The following is a 21,478-nucleotide window of genomic DNA, read 5'->3' on the forward strand; positions in this document are numbered from 1 at the left end:
ACTCATGTGCTCAGGTTAATTACGTTTTGAACAGATTCTTTTGGTTCAGCGTTCAGTCAGACGGTTTCACAATCACAGTTTTCTTAGTAATGATGTCACGCTCAGGGTTTAATTGACGACAGGAAGCCGCCCAGTCCCTGAGGCATGGAGGCAACGCCAAACCAGAACAATTGGAGCGCCAGCTTCTCTGTCTGTACGAGGACAAGCCTTATGTTGATCTATCCACTGTGAAGAAGGAACAAACACTCCTTGATTTCATTTGTACACATAATTACAATATTGCAAAAGGCCTGTATGGTCTTACCGTGACAGTACATTTTAAACAGGCTGTTTTGAATTCCTACTGGTTGTGAATGCTGAAGGATATTCACTCTCATTTAACTTCGCAAACACAAACTATATCCCCAATATTGTATATTGTATTGAGGAAAACTAGGGTGGTCTAGAAGGGCCAACGGCACAACACGACAACAGAAAGTCACAACACAACGACAAAAAATCACAACAACAACAAAAAGCCACGACACAACAGGAAAAAGTCACAACGCAACAGCGGAAAGTCACTAAACAACAGAAAAAGTCACAACACAACGTCTGAGCCACTGTAGAAAACTGAACAATCTCTAAATAGCAAAGCTCGTTCTCTGAAATACAAATACAAATACAGTACACAGCAAATAAATACATGCTCAATATGACAGAAATGGCATGGAATGGTTTGGTCCATTTGTGTTGGAACGACGTCACAGGCTCAAAGAAGATCACATCCACTGTGTGAGAGCTTCCACCTGTCACTCAAAGGTAGCAATAGTCCTCTATACCTTATCTGTATGTTGACTTAATTAAATCACATTCATGGTAAAACGCTTTGCGCGCACACAAAAAGCCATGTGGTTCCCATCGCCATGACCAGTGACCTTTTGGGCCAGCGCTGACCTCTGGGAGGAATTTTGTGGTTTTCCTTGCTGCATAATGAGGGTCTTGTGAGGCATGATGGCCAAAGAGGAAGTTATGACACATGCCAACTGTTTACAAACTGTGAAACAACACAAATATTGTTTGCTGAATGTTGCAATGTGATGCCCGGGGAGCCAGGAGGTAGTCAGCTGGCTCTAATATGGATTCCAATCTAATTCGTGACTTCTGCTGACATTAAGGGAGCTCTACGTCAGTGCGTGCGCTCTAGTTTTCTGCCTGTTTTGAGAGACGTATGTGATGCTGGACACCCCCACTCCTTCACAATTTGGGGGATTGTTTGTGGATGTTATTGATTTGACTAACCTTCATATGCAGTGCACATAGTCCATAACACATGGCAATATTACTGTATTGCTGCACTGCAATATGAGATCAGTCCTTAGTGTGCGTTCTCACATTCAATAGGGTCATGCATAATATATCCAATTGAAACGGTTCCTCTTGTTTCCGAGGCGCCCATTCTGTCGTCATGCAGAGCTTGACATAACACCAGGAGGTAAATATCAGACCCCAAATATAAGACAATACCACTTTTTGGGACCTTTATCCAGGAATAAAAACAAACATGCATGTCGGTGCCATTGGACTAGAACTTTTATGACCAAAAGAGCCATTTTGCAATTTTCCACCAAATAAAAATTGTCTGGAGCAACAAAACAAATAACTTCTCTTAAATGAAGAAAATGAGATCTTTAAAAAAAACAAATTGCAAAAAATTTAGGTTGCATTCATAAAGTGTCATAAGTAAAATTGAGATGTAATTTATTATATTTTCAGCTCTTGTAGCCATTTTTAGAGATTTATTTAACCCTATACTTTTTTAATGGATTTTTTTCCCTCCATTTTTGTGATTTTATGCATCTTGGCTATTTAAGTTGTTTTAGCTCAAACTATTTATAGCCCCTGTGCATTTCCTCGTGGTTAGAGCAGTTATATCTATACGAGCAATTTTTAAATTTGGTTTTTACTTGTACTTTCTCTGAACCGCCCTTTCTATACTAGCAATTTTACTAACTCCACTAACTCCTCTTTAACTTAACTCCTGGGTTAGACAGTTTGAATCGATTAAAAACAGACAACTAAAGTAGAAATAACAGGAGAGTGCATTCAGTGAGAATTAACACCTCGTGTGATGCGAATGTGAAGTAAAAAAAAAAAGAAAAGTGTTTCACCTTGACTTTCTAAAATGCCGTCGTTTCTTCATGACCTTAACGCAGCAGGACGAGCAGGAGTTCTTCAGGTCGACGAGCTGGTAGATTATGGGGTTGTACATCGCCGAGGATTTGGCCAGTAATGTAGGGATGACGGACACGGAGATGGGCACCGAGTCCGGCTCGCCGAACGCCGACACCACCGACACCACTGCATAGGGGATCCAGGCTATCAAGAAGCCTGCACAGATCAGCATCGCCACCTGCCGGCGCAAAACAAAGGTTCCATTTCCAAAACCGCGGAACTCCAGCGTGAACGAGTCGACGTGGCGCGTCGCTTCTCACCCACCTTCGTCAGCTTTATCTCCAGGTTGTGGTTGTTTTTGATGCGGGCGTCAAAGTTGGAGATCTCCTTGGTGGAGGACTTGACTTTGAAGATGATCATGACGTAGGAGAAGACGATGATGCCGGTGGGGAGGACGAGGCAGAAGAAGAGGATGGCCATGACGAAGCTCTGGCCCGACACGGACGCCTGCGCCAGCCACCAGTCCAGCGTGCAGGAGGTGCCGAAGGGCTCCGGGGCGTAACTCCCCCAGCCGACCAGCGGCATGGTGGCCCAGAAGGCTGCGTACATCCACACGAAGGCCAGGCACAGGAAGGCGTGGTGACGTTTCAGCCACGTGCCTGCGAGTTGTGGAAAAAAACAAAACGAAGGAAAATTAACACCCCGGGATTGAAAGTGCTCGCTAAGCCAACATTTTATTTCAGAAAAGTTTCCTGTGTACATGGGAAACTGCAGAAACGCTGAAAACAGTGTAGTGTTTGTGCTGGGCCACTAGTGGGTGCTGTTTGTTTTTACAATGAAACCACACAGAGAATATGCTATGACAATGGGAGTACACAGACATTCTAGTGGACCGACGACCAAGTTGGACTGTCAAAATAAAACTACCAAGTCCCAGGAGAACATAGACTCAGGAGAACATTTTTGTTATTGTTCATCTACTCGTGAAAGTACAGAAGAACTATTTAATACAGCCGTGGTGCGCATGTGCACGTCAACGCAGACAGATCCAGAACGCTTTCAGAAAGTTGCATTATCTGCTGTTTCCACGGAGACGGAGACGGAGCGTTTTCCCAAAAGGTTCCACCTTGGAAAATGTTTTCAAAAGCGCAACGAAACTCTGGTGTTTATACGTGAAAACGTAGTCGTGTAAACGGGCCCTTAAAAACAGCTTGTTTCAGGGCTGTGCAAGCCAGAACTCGTCTTCCACCCTGAACGGAATCTAAACCTATTTCACTAATATAACAGATAATAGATTTAACAACAAGTCGCGTTTTAAATGCTACCGTTTCAATCCATATGCTGCTGTGACGAGGAAAGTTTTCAAAGTCCCCATTTACACGGCAACGTTTTCAAGTGACAACACAAAACCTTCGTTGCTCGGAGCCACTGAAAGCGCAACTTTTTGAAAATGGCTCCCAAGGTGGAACATTCCAAAATCCAGAAGGTACTCACACACGCCGAGAACAACACACTGTAAACATTAACAATGGGGGTTACACGGACATTCGTGTGGACCGACGACCAAAGTGGATTGTTATTAAGGTGACTGTCAAAATAAAACTACCAAATCCCAGGAGGATATGGACGGGCAGTCATGACACCATGGAGGAAACATTGTTCTTATTTATTTATCTTATTTATTATTACTTACACGGTATATTTATGTATTATGCAGTTCATTTATCATTGCTTATTCATTATTACTAACCTTTTATCTTATTTATGAGAAATAGGTTCTTATTTATTTATTATTAGTTTTTATTATTATCAAGTATTTCTTATCTACACAGAATCAGAGCGTTTTTCAAAAAGTCCCACCTTGGAAGCTGTTTTCAATCATTTTCAGTGCCTCCAAGGATCCGTTGTCTTGAAATGCATCGAAGGTTTTTGTGTTTTCACTTGAAGACGCCGTCGTGTGAAGACGGCCTAACAGACTCTGTAACCCAGACATTCGTCCTCTGACCTCCACCATGACGTGCTCTTATCGTAGCTCCAGTCAGGACCTCACTCTCTCCACTCAGGCTTCACTGTATCAAACCAGGAGTGATTCGCATTGTTTCCCACTCCAAGCAAATCTATATGTTCCCATAAATCACATCTGTCAGATGCGGCGATTGCTTCGGTCTGGCATTTATAACGTACAATATCAGCCTGAAGATAAATGACCTTGACAGGACCCCCCCCCCCCCCCCCCCCCCCTCCCCCTTTCTATCCTTTCTTCTTCTATATTGCTTTAAAATACGCCGCGCGACGCAGTTTAATCTTTTAACGAAAAAAGCCGTGATGGAGAGACGGACAATCACATTTAGAGTCGCCAATTAAAGTCATGTCTGTGGACCTGGTGTGATCTACCGACAGTGAGGAGAAATACTAGATCAATTTAGCACATTTATGAACGTCCGTTTGAAAGGGATTGTGAAAAGAGGTGAAAATGTGCTCAGCCGGGAACCGAGGTACTTCTGTTTATGTGGCGAGACGCATTTCTCAGCTTAGCCTTCAATCTGTGACCAATCATCTCCAAGAGCTTGTGATTTTTTTATTTTCTGTTCATTTGTTTGCTGTGAAGCTCAAGACGTGTTTCGATGATTTAAATGTTCAACATGTCCAAACCGGTTATTAATAATCATCTTAGACTTGTGGGCTCCATTCAATCGCTCCATCACAAACACAAGCAAGTAAACAAACAAAACAAAACCATTTTCAGCAAATTGGTCTCACGGATGTTATTTTGGACCAGAATTGATCCTTCAACTCCCAAATTAAACGTCTGCAGGATTGTTTTTCTTTCACCTGGAATGTCTCTACCATCAGGAACAGAGTGACACTGACAAACTAATCCACACATTAGTTCCTTCCAGAGGAGACTCTTGTAACTCTCTATTATCAGGGTGAAACAATAACAGCTTGAGAAGTCTGATTCAAAATGCTACTACATATATATATATATATATAAATAAGGAAAATCTTAAAAATTTTATTGAGAATATATATACATATATACACAATTTTATTGAACACACACACACACACACACACACACACACACACACACACACACACACACACACACACACACACACACACACACACACACACACACACACACACACACGTGGGATTGAAGGATTTCTAACGTTGGGGACTTTGCGACGCACCATATCGAAGATGGCAGATCTTCAGGTACCGGTCCAGGCTGACCACCGTCATTGTGATGAGGCTCCCGCAGCCGAAGAAGAAACCCGCCCAGCCGTAGAAGCGGCAGCCCTCCCAGCCGAACAACCAGCGGTGGGAGAAACTAGACACAACGAAAAACGGCTTTCCTGTCACTGCAGGGACAGAAGAGGAGGAGGAGGAGGAGTGAAGAAGAGGTGGGATGATGAAGTCATGAAGGTGGAGGAGGGAGGAAAGAGGAAAGAGGAGATGACGAGTTTAGTGAGGTGACGTGGAAAGTGACATGGGCGAGAGAAGAAAGAAAATAGTAACTGATCAACAGAAAAAACTGCACATATCAAACATCACGTTTTTCCTTCAGTCCGTCACAGACCACGAGCTTCCAGCGCTGGAAATCATTCCTTTCTTACACCCTGTATTTTGGTGGCAGGAGAAACTGAGATTGCTCGGAGTCGATAAGCTTTGCCCCGCCGCCCTCTTTTCTGTTCTTTTTTACAACATTTATGACACTTCTAAACACTTCGGCTCTGCATGGAGGTGAAACTGAGGTTTCTAGGTCAAGGTCTCCTTTTTCCTCATCAAACTGCACACGTCGGTCACACACACTCAATCAGTTTGATTGCAGCGGTAACATCAGGCAGGAGCAATCCGAGTTAAAGCTACAGGCCGTTGACCTCCAGGATCTACAAGTTAAACCTCACGAGTTGTATTACGACGACAAAAAAAAAAACCCTCATCGCGGTATGGTACTGATGATAAAAGCCTCTTATTTATTTATTTTATTGTTTTTTATATTATGTTTTATCATTATCATTACTTTATTTTATTTTATTTTTTCTTCTGTCTTCATACATCCCCACTCTATTGTTCTATTTATTTAATTTATTTTTTGTTTCTCGGAATTTCAGATTCCTAGAATAAGAAGCAAGAACGCATGTGACCGCTGTGTCATTCTTGTGAGATGAACTGCACGACAGAGAAAAGCCTTGATCTCTTTAATTGCGGATGTGAGGGAGCTTGTATCTTTTTATTTTTTTTTTTATTTTTTTTTTTTACAACACCAGTGTGAGCCTTGGCTTTTATACTGGAAATCCCCATTCTAAACAGGGATTGAGGAGAAAGTACAAAGCTCCACTGTGACTCCTCCATCTGTGTGTGTCTGATGTTGGCCTCCGTCACCAGTTGGAGCAGCCAGGAGCTGGGTGGCACGCCAACGCCTCCAGGGGCAAAGAGAGAGAGAAATAAAAAGATAAACATGAAAACCTCTCGAGGCCAATTCTCCAACACGATGAGCTTTCTTGGAATGAGCGAGTTTAAAATGATTTTTACAGGTCTGAACAAAAATGCTAAATCATATCATAAGGAGATCTTAGTGACCCGCTTGGTTCTCACAGCGCTGGATACTGAAGGTTACCGGAGTTTTGAAAAGTAGAACGTGGAATTGGGAGAGGTTCCTTGTAGAGCTGTGGTTACCCTAGAGGGGAAGGGGCGGGGGGGGTGTACATGTATATGGTTTTGTATTTGTATATTGTAAATACTGTACATAAAATGCACAAAAATGCATGTAAAACTGTGAATATTTGCAAAGTTGGACATTAACAAAATAAGAGACTGATGGGGGAGTGTTTTTTCTTTTTTCAATGATTACTTTTGAATGACAAATAAAAAATAAATACTTTTTTTTTTTTTTTTTAAATGAATGCTTGGACACTGCAAGCATAATGGACCGGTTTTTGACTGGACTCCCGCGTAAAATGCAAAGCAGAAGATGAAGCGCTGCCAAATACGCTTCCAAAATAAAATAAATAAAAAAATAAAAAATACTGAACATAATTACACTGTTAATCTGCTTGAAATTTACACCGAGAGCAAAGAGTAGTGTTCCAACCGAAAAACACATTCCCTGTTTTTGAGATGAGGCTTAGAACCTTTTCACATTTAATAAAAAAAAGTAAGTTTAGATTCAGTTCAGGACCACCTGGGACGTTTTCGCCTTAATCTGCTGTTTGCTCAGACTGTATGGAGAACTTTACCAGTACACAACATTCTCAAGTAAAACGACACGACAACCCCCAAGGTGGAACTTGTGTGTGTGTGTGTGTGCGTGCGTCTGCTGAAGTGAACAAAAGGCTCTTTTATGCTTAAACTTTATCGATAAAGGAATTTCCTCTCGGACGCCTTCAGGCAGACGCCCCCCCCCAAAAGTAAAAGTAAACGCTTCTCAAAGTCCTTCATTCTCTCTGCTAGAAAACACAATTTGTTTCTTGTCCTATTTGTTGCTGTTCTCCCTGTTTTTCTCATGTTTTCATGTTATGTGCTTTATCTTATCTTTATCTTGCTCTTCGGACATCTCCCTACGTCCCCACGCTGACTTGTTCCCTTGACAGAGCATGAATGTAGACGGTCACTTGGAAGCTACAAATGAATCACGAAAGAATAAAGTCTGAACTGAACTTCGTTTACAGCAAATTGGATGTCAGACGCAGAACAAATATGTTTGTGCTCAGCTTCGCCTCTGGCTTTGGAACCAGGTTTGTTTATCAGACCGACCATCCGAACCACACCTTGAGATGAGAGTACTATTTTGGACCATTACCAAAATCTAATTGCTCCAAATGGAGGTTCAGAAACCTTGCATGTTGGCGTACGAGTGTATGTGTGACTGAGCGAAGGTGATCAACAGCTGAAGTGAATTATATGAATGAAATCTATTGACAGCAGATGGAAAAATTGTAATTTGCTCTGAAAATGACGACACGGTATTGGACTCTTTGTTATTGGTGGACACGGGAAGAGTCGGGCAGTTTAAGATGAAGGAGAATGAGGAATGTAGATTTAAAGAATAAAAAAAAGACGATCCTTCAAGGCTTCAGGGAAGCTCACACTCGTGAAGATGGGTTGATTGAAAAGTATTGAGCTTCCAGAAGTGAGAGTACTTTGGAGAAAATGAATATTCACGTCAAAGCTTGGATGCTAATCTCTCCAGCAGATGTCAAGACTGCTTACCCTTGACCTCTTCAATAACCTCGTAATCCCCAGGTCATGTGGGGCAAAAACTCATTTTGATAATGGATAACATTCATAAAGATAATGTGTTCGGCTTCTGCTGATCCAGAGAGTCTCTTCAGGAGGCACTTGTGGATAAGATAAGGTTAAACGTCAGCTTCATTAATAAATCACATTCACTCTTCTTCACACTTACCAGACATTACTTATCAAAAATGGACAAAATTGTTTACAAAACAGGAAAAAGGTTCCAAAATCATTTTCAGGATGACTTAAAAGACGCTGTGATGTAAAGCCCCAGAGAAAGGCTTATAGAACAGGTCAACCAGGAGGGATTACTGAGGATTACCTCAAGTATTACGCAAGGTTTTAAAATATGTAAGGCATTTATTTATTTATTTTTAACTTAAGATAGTTAAATGATGATGACAGATGTGTCTATGTCTTTGTAGGGATTCCAATTTGTTAGATATAATGTGGAGTCCATTAACACACAGGGGACTACGTCCATCCTTTCCTACTCTCCGCCTTTACCAACAACTATTCTCTCTTTCTGAGCATCAGGCAAATGAATCCCTGCCTGAAGGCAACACGCCGGAGTACTAACGACAGCGCTACGAGTAAGGGTGACTTTGAGATGCGATGGTTTACAATCGATGCTTTGGAGATATCTAAGCATGACTTCTTAGATCAGCGCAACCAGACAATCTGACTTTCCAACCGGAGCTTGTTTTTCTTCGCGTTGACCCAATTTGGAATAGAACTCTTCTGTTACCGCGGACCGGTTTTAAAAAAAATACAGTTATTGTGAGCAGAGGACTAACTGCGCGTGTAGCCGCGGGGGAAACACATGGGCTGATAACCTGGCCTTGTTCGCGCGTTCCTTCTTCGTTTGACTCAGACCGCAAAGGAGCGCCCCAAGCCAGCACGCCACAATCCATACAGCTTGAAGACAGATAAGGTCACGGCTCGTCATGCAAGACAGCCGCTGAGCGTTTGTGACATTTTGCAGCAGCTGATCTGTCAAGGTGAAAATGTGGATTCGCCGCCGACTCACTGAGGCCCGCCATGTCCCGGGTCCACCGATCCTCCAGCCCCGTTCTTAGTTAGGAATGTTTTGTTTTTTTTTGATTTACGGGCTGTGATTCATCTGACCTCGGCTGCGGCCTTCCGCTTCGTCCACGCTGACCCGTCATTAAATCAGCCGCTTGCGGGGAATTCTTTGGAAATCCTGATGTCCGGCGGGTAAACAGGCTCCAGCATCAGTAAAACTGAGAAGGACTGATTAAACCGTCGGGAACGTGTGTGAAATTGTGCAAAATAAATAAATGAGTTTATTGCGAAACATCTCGTTAGTCCACCAGCCCGCCGTGAGCGCAACGTTTAGAAAACGATGTCCGTCCGCAAGGAGAGACGCTGAAAACGAGGCAGTTAGCATGTTGGGCCACAAGTGGGCACTGTCGGTTGTTTTTTTTAATGAAGCCACAAGCACAATAGTGCAGAAAACAATAAGCTGTAAACATTAACAACGGCGAATATACACGGACATTCTAGTGGACAGACGACCAAGTTGGATTGTTGTTACGGTGACTGTCAAAATAAAAGTCCCACGTCCCTGGAGACTATGGACTGGGCGTCTTGACACTTCTTCTTGTTGTCCATCTACTGAGCATGTGCAGAAGAACTATTTACTCCGGCCGTGACACGCATGAAGCAGCGGAGATGGAGTATTTTCGGAAGGTTCCATCCCACGGTGGAGAAGGTCCTGGTTCAAATATGGTACGATAATTAGAATAAATGAATTATATAGGTATGCAAGTCATATATATATATCTATTTGTCTTTACATCGGTGCTGCCTGGAGAACCTTCCATCGTCCAGTCAAGCCTCATTGATTAATCTAAAAAAACGACAACTAATTTTCTTTTTCCTTCTTATTTTTGTGGAGGTACAGTCGATGTCAAACGCTCCTCTCGGCATGAAGTGCCAGATAAACACTGTCGCTTTAAAAGACACTTTGCTGACACACATGACAGGTTGTTGAGAGAAGGTCTCGTTGACACAGATCGCTGACCCTCCCCCACCTGCACACTAACAACAGGCGATGCAGGTAAAAGGCTCTGGACGAACAGCTGCAGACTGTTCTCCCTGCTGCCACCAGGGCGGCGGTACCCCTGCTTGGAGGTAAGCACAGAGAGGATGTGTATGTGTATATATATTTATTTATCAATTATATTTATTGAATATATGTATTTAGTATTTTATTTATTTATTGAATATATTTATTTAGTAATGTATTAATAAAAATTTATTATATGTTTTTATTCATTTATTAAAATTGATCTATTAATTTAATTAATCATTTATTTATTTATGTTTATTATTTAGTCATTTATCTATTTATTTAATTATTTATTTATTGTGCATTTAGGTCTGTAAAAGGTGCTGAACACAACTCACTGCATGTTATACTGTGTATAATTACGTTATATCTCCCATCAGAGCTGTACTGTGACTAAAGACTAAAGACAAATAAAAATTCTAAAACTCTACGACAGTTAAAACAGAACATCAGTTCAATGCCTTAATAAAAAGGAAGGTCTTGAACCTGCTTTTAAAAACATGAACGTTCCCTGCGACCCTCAGGTTCTGTTCTATAAACGAGATGTGTCGCGCTGAAAGCAGCCTTGACGTAGGGTTTTGTATTAACCATGAAAATGCCGGTGCTGGAGGACCTTTGGGTTTGCGAGGATTCTTAAGATAAAGGTAAAAAGGAGCCGTTGACCTTTAAATAAAGAAAACAAAATGTCCCACCCGCAGCTTTCACAGGTTGCAAAGTATTCATGACAACTTCGGGTGACCTTTACATTCCCGTCTGCCACCTGAGGAAGTGTTAACACGAACGAGCCATTTTCTGTGGTTAGAAAAGACAGGAAAGAAAACTGAAATATCTTTGGATAAAAAAACTAAAAAAGAAACTTTCACAACCCAGTGAACCACAGAGATTAGAAATTAGAATGAATGCGGTTCAGGCAAGAAAAACCCTGGTCGCTGCGGTGCAACAAATTCTACAATAGATTGTCAGTGTGGGAAAAGGTAGGAGAATAAATTAGATATTTTATTTGCTATTTGTCACACTGTCACTGTATGAATGCATAAATTGATGAATGGCTTAATGCAACATGCATGAAGGTGCACCAGGAGGGGAGAAGAAGAGCTGACTGAGAATGAACTATCCTGATTGATATTCCAGTCTGCTCAGATATCACATTAGTAAAACCTCTTAAAAACTCCATCCTGGTTTGGGTTCAGATAATGTTGTACAGAAATGGCTCCGATAAACAGGGACCCACAAATATCGCCGGCGTTGAGCCAAGGCTTGTGTTCGTGTTCTTCCATCTGTAAAACAGCTCAATTTGCATTCAACATTCACTTTAGGGTGGTTAATACCGTTCTGGTTGGCTGAAGGAAGTGGATTACTAAATGCTTTATTAATTATTTTTTTTAAGGTCCAATCTCTCTGTGATGAAAGATTTTTAAATTATTCAAAATTATCTTCATGGTTTAACAGCAGCTCATCTGTGGTTTGACAGCCTTGCTACATCAGAGAGGCTTTTCTGTCTTTACCTGCTTTTTTTTTGTTTTTCTAATCTTCAGGTGCCTGTTGAAATGATTTATGTCCCTCCATTAGTTGATCAACACTTCGACCTGATAAGCATGAGATCTTTTTTTGACGGCGGATTTATTCATGAAGTTTCCCCCCTTGCTTTAAAAGTGTGACTCTGGAGTGATTGATGAGCTAATTTTATGAATGATGGCTCAGTTCTATCACCACCTAACTGTCAGCCAGCACACATAATGCCTCCCCGTTAGGATTACACTATCCATCATCATACGGGAATGCTGACACACGACAGAGGAGGCCAGTTTCCACTGAATGGCAGAGCTCTAATTACAAGATGGACACTGGCTGAACCTGCAGGGAGTGACAGTGTGCTCCATTTGTAGGTCACTAAAAGCACTTGTTAAAGTTCCTCTACCAGAATCCACACGGGACAAATGAAAACATTTGGGATCCAGTTTCAGTCGTTCATGTCTAACACGTTGTCAATACCTTTCTGTGAGGAAGTCCCTCATTAAACTCATCAAAACACGTATTTCCAGCGTTTAAGTTTCACAAAACATACCCAGGGGTGTTGACATCTTAGCGAAACGCCTGAAGATTCCCGAAGCAAGATTGCGTTTGTACACTGGATCTCCTTTCTCACTGGAAAAACGATATACAATCCGTTTTACAACATTTCAAACTATTCTTGTGGCTTGAAGACTCTTATTTTTTTTGAGAAAGTCTGGATATTCTCAGGCTAAATCAGTCAAATGTTTATTCATATTTTCACTGGAGCAGCCGCGACGCCATCTTTGATATCCCAGAAACCCTTGCGGCAGGTTTCCCAAGATGACTTCGGATTTGATGGCTACAAATTCAAGTTGATTTGTAAACAAATCGACTTTGGCGTGATCGATTTGGGGAAGTGCGGGTTGGAAAGGAATGGATATGGGTGGTGATGGTCGTGTTTTTGTGTACTAGTTTATTCTTCATGCAGAAGTGAGACCTTTTATGGGGGAAGTATATTTCAATGATTTTTTTTTTTTCTGGTAGAGTAACTTCAAGCTTAGATTGGCTTCATTCAACAAGTCTGCAGGACTGCCTTTTTCCATCTGCGTAATATGTTCTACAATCAGGAACATGTTGACTCCGAGGGTGGCTGAGAAATTAATCAGTGCATTTGTTCCTTCCAGAGTGGACGATTGTAACTCCCGATTATCAGGGTGAGACAATAACTGCTTAGTCATCAACTGATTCAAAATGCTGCAGCGAGAGTCCTGACAGGAACTCGCAGGAGAGATCACTTCACTCCAATATTAACTTCTCTTTATTGGCTTCCTGTTAAAGCTAGAAAAGTTTGTTTTTGACCTGAAATGCTCCTAACAACCAGACTCCATTGTATCTTAGAGAACTCTTAGTCCCAGAAGAACACTTGGTTCTCAGAGTGTGCTGGAGGTTCCTAGGTTTTCTAAAAGTAGAATGGGAGGCAGAGCTTTCGGCTTTCAGGCTCCTCTCATGTGGAACCAGCTTCAGTTAAGGAAGCTGACAGTCTCCTATATGGGTCATATTATGTAAAATTCACTTTCCAATTCACTGCCAGAGCAGAGCTGCCTAATTGTGGGAGGAGTTTTAAAGGGAGGGCCTACCTTGATTGTGATTGGCTAAACCCCCGATGACACTATATAGGGTTTGATTTCTGATTGGCTGGTTGGAGCAACACACTTTTTAAACCCTGAAACAAGCCAGGGAGAGAGAGGACAGCCTGTCTTCACTTCTGGGGCGTCATTCCAGGTATGGGGACGATTAGTACTGCTGGAAAATTATGAGAAAGTGAATTTTGCATAATATCACCCCTGAAAGTCTTGTTTTGGTCTCGGCCTGCTCTGGTCTTGGCCTTGACTCGTCCTCGGGTTTGGTGATCCTGACTACAACACTAATGCTTGGCAAGGCGAGCACCGAAAAGGAAAAGTGTTGTCTAAAAGGCACAGCTGTCATTTCCAACTTCCATTTTCCAAGCTAACCTCCAAAAAATGATTTTTAACCTAAAAATAAATAAATAAATAAAAAGCATGTTGTTGCCTGCCAGCTTGTAAAAAATAACACCTTATCTTTAATGCCAGCCTGTCTGCAAACACAGTGGAAGGCATGAATGACTTAGTTATCTGTGACATTTATGACCAGCTGTGCGACAAATCCTGCTGGCGCAATAGGGGCACTGTTATCACAGACTGCACTCACCTGATGTGTTCCACAAGATTATCAGCGGTCAGATCAAAAAGTGACAGAAGAGCTGCTTGTTTTTAGAGGAAATGTACTTGCCGGAGACACTCCTCCGGTCCGCCATGAAAGAAACTGTTTGGTAAAATCATAGAGGGTGATTTAAAGGCGATTTTTCTTTTCTTCTATTTTCAGTGTCTTAAAGTATAGTCTGTTGCGTGTCACTTGGCAGGAAATTGAAACAGTAATTGGGGCTCTACTGTACTTCAGGAAAAACCCACGAGCAAGGGCTGAAGATATCCGTCTTTCACTTGAGAGAGGAATTCAAAGCTTTCATGTAAGAGGGAAGGCCATGCCTTGGCGATTCAAAGCAATTCCAGTTTTGATGATTGGCTCTGAGGCTCATTGCACTTAATCAGCAATGTTTTTTTTGTTTTTTTAACATTGTGTGAAACCTCGCCGGGCGTCACCTTCCCGTGGGCTCAGACTGCCACCCCCGCGACCCGGAAATGGATAAGCGGGAGAAAATGGATGGATGGATGGATGGAACATTGTGTGAAAACAAATACCTCCAGGTCTCTAGCCAAATAAAGAAACTAAAGTGTGTAGGTGAGCCGTTACCATTTCTTCAACATATTTCCTCCATTGATAGGGACGATGACGCCGACAGATCTGACCCGAAAGCCCAATTATCGAGGGATAATGGGGGGAAAATAACCCCCAAAAAACCCCAACAAAAACCTGAGCGCATGGAAGCCGCTTCGGTCTTGTCAGGATGATCAGAACTCTTCCAGCAGTCATCTGTCTGCTTCGAAGCACATAGCTGAACTTTATTAAGTCAAACTGACAGATGTCCACCCCCAGGCCGTTCTGAAGGGAATGTGGATCATCTGGTGCAGCAGAAGTGCTGCCAGGTTGTCTGACAGCCGAAGTTAAGAAAGCACAGGAGCAAATGTGTTTGAAGTCACATGTGTGGGTGCAGCGGCGTGGGGGGGGAGGGCACTATATGTGGAGTATCAGGGGCACTAAATCGTTGGCATTTCCTGTATTTAACAGGTGTTTGCATGTGTGTAAATGATATGATCAATAACGGAGCCCCTCCAGAAGAAGTTTTCCAAAGTGGTTCAAAGACGGTAAGTAAGTTATGTCGGCGTATCAAGAATAAACATTCTGATAAATCCAGTAAAACTTAGCTAAAGCTTGTAAAACCACAATTTCCGTTTGTTTCAAACTGTGTCCTGATCAGTACAATATAACAGTAACAGAAATTTGTTTGTGGTTATTTTGTTGTTCAGACAGTTATGTATATTTTAACTCGATGGTGAATCATAAAACAGACAAATAATAGAACTTGACTGTTGTATTTCTGAAAGCACCTTGGCACAAAGTTCATATTCAGGCGTGAGGATGGAGAGAGACGGAGCAGGAGACAGGTTGGTCTAAGATCAGGTGGAATTGCAGGAACCAAGTGGTTCATTTCTAAATGTTATTCATGTAGAAGAATTACATTAGCAAGACGTGTTATTTATTCAAAGCGATTGCTTGACCACATGATTATGGCAGAGAAGAACACAGGCAGGAGGTGAAGGAGACAGACGTGAGGTCGGTGAAGGCGTCTGCCTCAGAGGAGACCAGTGATGACATCAGGGAGGGATAATTAAACCAGTGAGGCCATGTGTAGATAAATAAATGTGTGAATAAATATGACTTATTCATGTAAACAGTAAAAAAAAGAGTAAAGCGAAAAAAAATCAATCTTGGGAGGTTGGACCTGTATTGTTTCTGCATACCCCTCAGAAAATAAGTATTGAATGAAATAACTAAAGAAGTCGCATCAAAATAAAAACACCACCTTTTTTTTTTTTTTTTTTAAAGCATTCAGATAATTTGTTGTTATTTAGAAAAGCTCAACACTCTGTGACACTGTGATCACAGCAAATAAATTTTTATAATAAGATATGTAAATAATAACATATGTAAATAACAACGTAGGAACCCGATCAGCCAATCAGGAAATTGCATCGCTGTTGCTATGAGGGAATGGGCAGACTACAACGGCTCCCCCTGACAGTCTGTGTCTCTGCCCCCCTGCTGTGAAATGTGTCTGGTTCCTGTTCAAGGCCGAACCAACTATGATAATAACATTAATGATGATAAACACCCAAGAAATGAATATATATGTGAATATATATACATCTCTTGTATTGGCTGCTGTAACCATGTAAATACTTACAGTTAAATGGTTGTGCACGTTTGGTTTTTTACAGACACGCCAGGGAACATCTTGTATTTCTTTGTAAACAGTTGCATATAAATGTGTTTTTTGGAGAATTGTATGCATTGGTTTGTACATATACTACTTGAAAATGCTATTTAAGTTGTGAAATCGTTTCATTACACATGTTTGTGTCTCTCAATATAAAAAAATCAAACTTTTTCCAATTGAATTTTTATTTTTTTGCAGTTTTAGGTCCAGTGTGTTCATCCAGTATGTCGAAATGAGTAAATATATGTTGAATCACATAGATGAGGTTGTGCTGAAAAAAAAAAAAAAAGACACCAAGCATTCAAGTCATTGATGTTGAAATATAGAGGTAAAAGCAAAAGTAGCTGAAAACGGCAAATTGACCCCCTGACACCAAAGTGTTAAATGGCACGTACAGCAATTTCCCGTTGGAGTCACTTCATCAGAAATTGTCGGAGCACTCGTGGCATTGCTGCCTATTTTATATAAGTAATGTCCACGCCGGGAAGCACTGGGCTTTAATGAAGCACTCTACAGTCCAGGCAATACTCTTCATTCTGCCTGCATGATTTTTTCAAGGAATCCGGCTTCCTCCCACAATCTGGAGGCACGGTTGTGCGGGTAATTGATCACACTAAATTGTCGATAGGTGGGTGGAGAGACTTTGTGTATTAGCCCTGCAATGGACTGGCCACCTCACCAGGCGTCAATTTTCCTTTTGAACAGCGTTCATTGAAACACAGATTATATATACATTATTTCCATATATATATAAATATCTGCTATAGAAGGCTAAATGCCGTCTTTGTACTGTCTTTAATTTTTGAGATACAGAGGCGTTCTGAAGGAGCCTGCCCAACAAAAGCATATCAAAAATGACAAGCTTACAACAGTTGTCTTTGAATGCAAATTTTCTTTATAGTTTCAAGGGCTGTTTTACATTCCCAAGATGTCTGCAACTTTCAAACTACTTGGCCGTCTGTTGGATATTTGCAAGGCTGATGCAGCCTGAACATCTGCACTGCGTGAGATCTTGAAGTATTCGATTGGCAATGAATGAATGAATCTAAAGTTTAGTCTGAGACTGAATATTAATTAAAAAACGAATGCATTCAGACACACATTTCAAGCGCTTATTGCCTATGTTAAATAACAAAAACACTGCAAACATTGATTGCACAATTATTGCTCAAATCTGCACGTTGATACGCAGAAGGAAAAAAATAAACGCGTTATTCAATGACTCATTATGGATGTTTTCAACTATTTGTAATGAATTACAATATAAAGATGCGACAATGTCACTTGGTTTTAAGCGGGCATTATCGGTGTGCAACAGGAGTTCTGCCTGTTAGTGTGAAGACGATATTAATCTGGCTATTTGGCTGAATTTTCCTTCACTTCAACATGGCCTCCTCCCCATGCCTGTGGTCATTGTAGAAACACTACTGGGCTGATTTAATCTAATTGCTGCCACATTTCCCCAGCCATGCTGTTTTCTTTTCTTGATAAAGGTCAACGTGGCCAATTACTAATTCTATAACGAGCAGTACCATGGAAAATCAAAAGGTAATCCACCTCATGGTGAAAATCTAACTAGATTTCATTGGTGAGTCTTCGGCTTAGCGTTTTGAAAATGTCTGGTTACACAGAAACGGTAGAAATGCTGAAAAATGTGTAGTTTTCATGTTGGGCCACTAGTAGGTGCTGTTGGTTGATTTTGCAGTGGAACCACACACACACACACACATGCAGCAGAGAACAATGGGCTATACACATTAACAAAAGGACAACACAGACGACTAAGTTGGATTGTTTTTACGGTGACTGTCAAAATAAAAGTACCAATGTCCTGGGAGAATATGGACTGGGAGTCATGACAGTCTGGAGGTAAACATTGTTCTGATTGTCTCTACTGAGCATGTGCAGAACAACTATTTACTATATGAATGTGAAAGGCCCCTTAAGTTTCGCAGGTCTGATGAGAAGATAGTATTAAAAATGACATATTCCATTAAAGTAATTCACATCAGTGAAATCCTGATAACTGTTTGCACAAGATTTACACTCATATTTACGCTCATATCCAACAGCATTCTGACCACCTGTCTAATATTGTGTGAATCCCCGCAAGGCATGGCCGACTCTCGACTTCTGGCACCGACACCCGAGCAGCAAATCCTTTAAGTCCATTTCAGAAATGGACAATACACAGCAATAGGATCTTTTTACCAAACCTCTTTTGCTCATATTGAAAAAAACAAACAAAAAAACCTCTATAGATTGTGGATGTCTGCAGCATTTAACGGTGATTAAAGTGATCCGGAAAACAACATTACTTCATCATGTTTTGGTCATCTTTGGCTGAGATGAGAGTCGTCGTACTTACACCCGTCACAAAATATTCAAAGTGCAGCAGTGCTGATAAACTGTACCTGAAATGCCAAAGTCAAAGATGGCAAGATTGACAGTCATGAGCTCGGGAGGCTTCAACTTGGTCTTGCGTTTGATGGTCATATAAATGACGTAGCCATTCCCGGTTGCAGACATGATTCCTGTAAGAAAGAAAACAAAAATAAAAAATTTTAAATTAAAAATTCAGACTGCATCGTCGGTTTGATTTTACAGCCCACAGGAGCTGAACACTCAGGCGTAGAAAATGTAGATAACATCAGTTAGAAGTGTTTAAGGATAAAGTTAAGAAACATACTGAAGATTTACACAACTTCTGTTTTCAATTGTATGGAAGGATGATCATAAAATGAATTCAATTAGATTTATGTGTTTTACTGTATATGTGTATATAATTATGTATGTCTGGATGTGTGTGTGTGTGTGTATATACTTGGATAAATATTGTTACTCTGGCCAACAAAAGTTGGGCAACCAACGAAGCTGATTGAGAAGGCTATGTTTTTGTCTGCGTGTAATTATTTATTTATTTATTCATTCATTGTTTTGTATGTACTGTATTTTACCGACTTTTCGCAAAAAGCCCTCATCCGAATCACATGAAAACTTCAGGGATTATTTATCATTAGTCAAGGACCAATCCATTAGATTTTGGGAAGTTAACGACTCACCATTTCCAAATAAATCCCCCAAAAATTGCAAATGAATTTGCCATGCAAAGCGCATGAGAGAGGCACCTCATGGAGGAGATCACAGTCTGTTGCCATGGAGACGCTCCCTGCTCAGTGTTTCACACAGCGATTTAACGACCTGACCTACCTAGTTAGCATCGATTTGAGCTAAAGGCTATAGTGCTAGCAAAGCTAACTTGGTTCAACAAACAAAAGAGGCGTTGCCGAAGTTCTACTGAGTGTAGCTCTAGTTTATTTTAAGTATATAGGTGTATTTTTTTTTGTGGCGATGCTACCTAGCGATGCTAGTGTGTGTGTGTGTGTTTAATATAATTTAAACTGGTTTGAAGTGTTTAATCTTCATCTGTAATTAGAGCTTGTTTCACCAGAATGAAAAATGAAATTAGGGCATATTTGCAAACGACTCCAGTTCTTTTGTAATTCATCACACTTGCACATAACATTCTCCAGTCTCGCTCTTGTCACTATATCATGACTCAAACACCATTTGGGGGCGTGGCTTTGGCCATGTTCGCCATGGAACAGGAAGTGCAATGTAAATAGACTGAACGTGATCAGATTGACCTCAAACATGATTCGTTGCATCAGAGCCTGGTCCTCATCACAGCCGTACAACAATTACCACCTGCTGGAAACAGGAAGTGGAGTGTAAATAACCTGAACGTGCTCCGTTCTGCCTCAAATTTCACACGTTGCATCACAGTCCATTCCTCATCACACTAATCTCAGTCGTAGCTCCACTTCATCACATGTTTTATTAGATGACTTACATATGCCGACTGACATTCTCGGCTGGAGTCGAGTGAGGGCCTGTTCAAGGCTGCTTTAATTCAGCATTATGTCTGGATCTGCTGTGCATCCATATCTTACTGATGTGATGCTGAAATTCAGCAAAGAATTAAGAATTTGGCATGTGAATAAAATGTGCACTGTTGCCAGCTTCAACACATATTCAAATACACAAATGACACTTATTTGAGTAGTATTTTTCATTTATTAAAACAGAACTGGGCATCAGAGAGCATACAAACATGCTTTCTTTATAAAAATCCTTCACGTCAATGCATAGATGTTAAGAATGCCAGAGCTGTAAACAGTCCACCACCTCAACAAAGGACCCGAGTCATTGCATCTTTAACAAAGAAAATATATTATTATTATGAACTAGGTGTGACTTTGATCTAATGGCTTTGATCCAAAGATGAAAGTGTGACATTACGTGATGTCATCCAGATGAAAGTCTGATGAAAGTGTGATGACATCATGTGAAGTCATCAAGATGAAAGCGTGGTGACATAGTGTATTCAAACAAAAGGCCACGTTGGATCAGCGCAAACATTTCAATTGTAGACCTGCAAAGACGAAGCACTAGTTTTCACAGTAGCCACCACGTTGATTGTTTTATTTAAAAAAAGGTTTGAAAAATGGTTGAAAGGCACAATCCCAGAGACGGAGAAGGTTTTAAACAGGGCCCTCCCTGTGATCGTTATCCTAGCATTGCTTGCAAGATTACGGTGCTGCAGTGTCATATCAATGAACTCGTGAAGAAACGTCAGCAAATATTCCAGGCGAAAAATGCTTTGAAAAGCCCGGAATTACAGAAAATTGAAGAGGAGCTGAAGAAGGCAATGTCCACACTGGAGAAGTTCCAGATAGTGGCTGGACTGTTGGAGAAAGACAAACAGAAGAAGACTGAGGCCTCAGACAGCCAGTCAGCACAAAGAACCGAGAGGGACTTCCAACAAGAAGTGATCCAGCTGAATGCGCAGCTCATTGGCAGTCAACAAGCCAATGCTGAACTCCAGGAGACAATTGAGCGTCTCTCTGCAATGCCGCAGCTCGCTCTTGAAGAGCTGAATGAAATAAAAAGCCAGAAAGAAGAGGAGAAGAGGATGGTGAAGCCCAGAGGTCTGGAGGAGAGGCTCAAGCATG

At 41.2% G+C, this 21,478-nt stretch overlaps 1 protein-coding gene across 1 annotated transcript in view; it reads right to left on the reverse strand.

Moving 5' to 3' along the window:
* Window positions 1–1,825: 1,825 nt before the first annotated feature.
* opn5 (opsin 5) overlaps window positions 1,826–21,478 on the reverse strand; it is a 68,371-nt gene continuing 48,718 nt past the window's right edge. Inside the window, exons 3-6 of the mRNA XM_080491007.1 lie at window positions 18,878–18,997; window positions 5,352–5,522; window positions 2,479–2,813; window positions 1,826–2,392 (exon numbers count right to left, since the gene is read on the reverse strand). Of these exons, the coding sequence (XP_080347133.1) occupies window positions 2,147–2,392; window positions 2,479–2,813; window positions 5,352–5,522; window positions 18,878–18,997 (872 nt within the window). The 3' untranslated portion in view covers window positions 1,826–2,146. The remainder of the gene's footprint in view (window positions 2,393–2,478; window positions 2,814–5,351; window positions 5,523–18,877; window positions 18,998–21,478) is intronic.

Source organism: Lipophrys pholis (assembly GCF_963383615.2).
Source record: "Lipophrys pholis genome assembly, chromosome: 21".
Taxonomy (NCBI): Eukaryota; Metazoa; Chordata; class Actinopteri; order Blenniiformes; family Blenniidae; genus Lipophrys; species Lipophrys pholis.